The 2,842-nt window shown below is 39.4% G+C and overlaps 1 protein-coding gene across 1 annotated transcript; it reads right to left on the reverse strand.

Moving 5' to 3' along the window:
* Positions 1–25: 25 nt before the first annotated feature.
* On the reverse strand, positions 26–2,271 carry LOC140225972 (uncharacterized). Its single transcript, XM_072306015.1, has 2 exons — positions 1,746–2,271; positions 26–201 (listed from the first exon to the last, which is right to left on the reverse strand). The coding sequence occupies exons 1-2, from the start codon at positions 1,932–1,934 to the stop codon at positions 49–51; spliced, it is 342 nt and encodes a 113-aa protein (XP_072162116.1). The 5' UTR covers positions 1,935–2,271; the 3' UTR covers positions 26–48.
* Between the last annotated feature and the right edge of the window lie 571 nt (positions 2,272–2,842).

Here is a 2,842-nt window from a genome sequence, read left to right on the forward strand (position 1 = left end):
CTCAGCCTAATTGAATTAGTATGGTATTGTCTCGCAGCTATGCACCGTCTAGACTCCGCAAAGTAACCAGTCCTTTACCTGTTTATGACTGCACTTGGGTACTTTTTGAGGTAACACATTCTCTTTCAGCTGAAATTTGACTTTACATCCTGCATGCATTTGAGTCAGACACCAGTCCCAGTTGTAAACATCGTTTTCAACCTGCAAAAAGGTAATTAGATAATTTAGCACAATAATTTTGGACTTATTCAGAGCTGGTAGCAGGTTTTCAGGGAACATTTGCAACTTATTCATTAACAGTCCATGGAATTCTTTCAGGAAAATATCAATAATTTTAGGCGAATGTGTCTGCATTTCTTGGAAAATTGTTATGTAAGTATATGAAGAAATGATTTGCTTTCCTCTCACATTTTATCCTCACTTGCACCTCAAGGTTTGAAAAATTTTTGATGAAATTATGATGATGGGACACATTAATCTCAAATATGAAACAAACTTTAACATTGAATTCTCCACTTTAAATTTTATCTTATAGACATAGGTATTCCACTCTCTTCAAATTCCTAGAGGATTCATAGACAAACTTTTTTGTTGTACCTATAGATCCTCACAACCCACTAGAAACTACTTCCTTGCTTTTATTTTCGAAGTGCAAAAGAATCAATGACCTCCACAATTTAAATCAGATCATTAGTACGCAACAAAAAAGTTGCTATTTATTTCTAGCTCAAAAATGATTTTTCAGTCAGCATTGAGATTCATTGATTCCGGTCTAAATCGAAGCAAGGTCACTCTTCAGCTTGTTATGATAAGCACCTGATATTGACCCTAGCGCATTTTAACCAATGCCTCATTCATGCACTGAATTTGTGAGTGAGTAAATCTGAATGTTTTCTGTTACATTTGGATCAAAAGCACTGTCATCAGCTCAAAATTTAGAGATACCATTTTCTGTTTGTTTCTTCATGATTGTAACATCCGATATGGTAATTGATGGAGTCATAAAATTATTGAATTGCTGCAAACTGCCTGGATGCTTCAAAAACAAGAAAACATTATGGATTTCAGTGAAGCTCCTTATGGTGTGATGATACTTTAAATGAGGCAAACTTCATTTAACAGCAATACAGTACACCCTGGTAAGAAGCCTGTTATTACAGGTGAACACTAGGTATCTCTTAATTTAGGTTTTTGAACAAAACTTGCCACCCTCTATCGTATGACGCTGTGGCACAGAGGAGACTAGGTACGTTCAATGAAGAGGACACTAGTATCTACCTCTTTGTCAGCCTTCAATGAAATTAAGACCAGGCCATACTGACATGCTGTTTGTTTCCAGAGTCAATGATATTCTCAAATGTAAAAAAAAAAAAATAAAATAAATGCTCTGATAAGGCTTGGCTGTGCTAGCTTTGCTGCAGTGAAGCATGGAATGATTGATTGTTTGATTACAGCATCTGTCAACTACGCTCATAAAAATTCTCTAATTGAGAGCTTGGTATGATAGCTGTCATGTAGGAGCTTATAAGAGTCGACTCACAATATATTGCCATTAATGCCCACATTTTAAAGAGGAACAGACAAGAGCATGATGCAAAAATGTGTCTCTGTTGCAACCTGTTGCATCTCGCTGCTTCGGATGATGCAAATCAATGATGGAGAGAAACCCATCCTCCGTTGCTATCCAAAAATTATGTGCACAACATTCTTAGCCTTAAATCCATGGTTTAGGGATTAGTACTTACATCAAAATGATCCTGACAGCAGTGGTGAGGGGATGTTGAGGACATTGGTTTGGACCTGCCAACTGCACTACACCATTGTTGTCTGGCCTCACCCCGCGGCACTGGAAAAAACACTTTGGAAGGTGTGCTCTTACTAGAGCTGGTGCAATTTGGCACAAAACATCTTGCAAAAGAGTTTAAATTCGCCATGTCAAACACTTATCAACACCTTACACTTTAATCAAACACACCTTTCACTATTAGAGATCACGTTGGGTTTGTAAACAAAACAAACTGAAGGAAAAAAGAACAACAACAACAACGACTCGGCATCTTCCGGAAATCACCGAGCCCGCCGTTTGCTCGTTTCCGGTGATTAGAAAACTGCCCCCAGACGCGGGAAAATTTGAAAAAGCGCGTTCCTGACAACGCAAATTGCGCAGTAAGGAGTGTATTTCAGACTTTTTTAATGTGACCATCGTAATTTTCGTGTCATTAAACCCCTAAAAAGTCTATTCGCGCGGCTGTATCTCTTGCTTGCAACAGGCCCATTCCACTTCGCATATATCATTCCGGGTTTTTGGGCGTTATGTGGACCGCGTTTAGCAAAAAGGAACCAAGTCGCATTCGACGTTGACAAATTTAGCTGTGGCATTTAATTTTTTACGCGGTAACGTTTGTGCGGATTCCTTTAAAAATGTTAAAAATTTGATTCGTACTATGCAGAAAATACCCTGACATTTGCACTAAAATCCGCAACGTCATTTTCATGTAAAAAGTTAAACTGCCCGATTAAATTTGGCACTGGCTGATGTGGCTTGGTTCCTTCCTGCTTAACGCAGTCTGTGTAGACTCTGGTACCGAATTTCACTCCTCGATTTGAAACAGTGTATTGTTATATTGAAATGCAGCCTGCATCGAGACTCTAAGATATAGATTTTCTAACCTATAAACTTTGCTATCGCTCCGATGCAATAGCTGCTCAATTCATTGGAGGCTCTAAATAGCGGGAAACGCTCGCAAGTTCACCGGCATTTACGGTAACTGTAGCGATCGGAGCTGCGCGATGGCGGCAACGGGCGGGCGGGCGGCGGGGGGGTATCAGTAATGTTTTTCTC

This window comes from Bemisia tabaci, unplaced genomic scaffold, assembly GCF_918797505.1.
Source record: "Bemisia tabaci unplaced genomic scaffold, PGI_BMITA_v3".
Lineage (NCBI taxonomy): Eukaryota > Metazoa > Arthropoda > Insecta > Hemiptera > Aleyrodidae > Bemisia > Bemisia tabaci.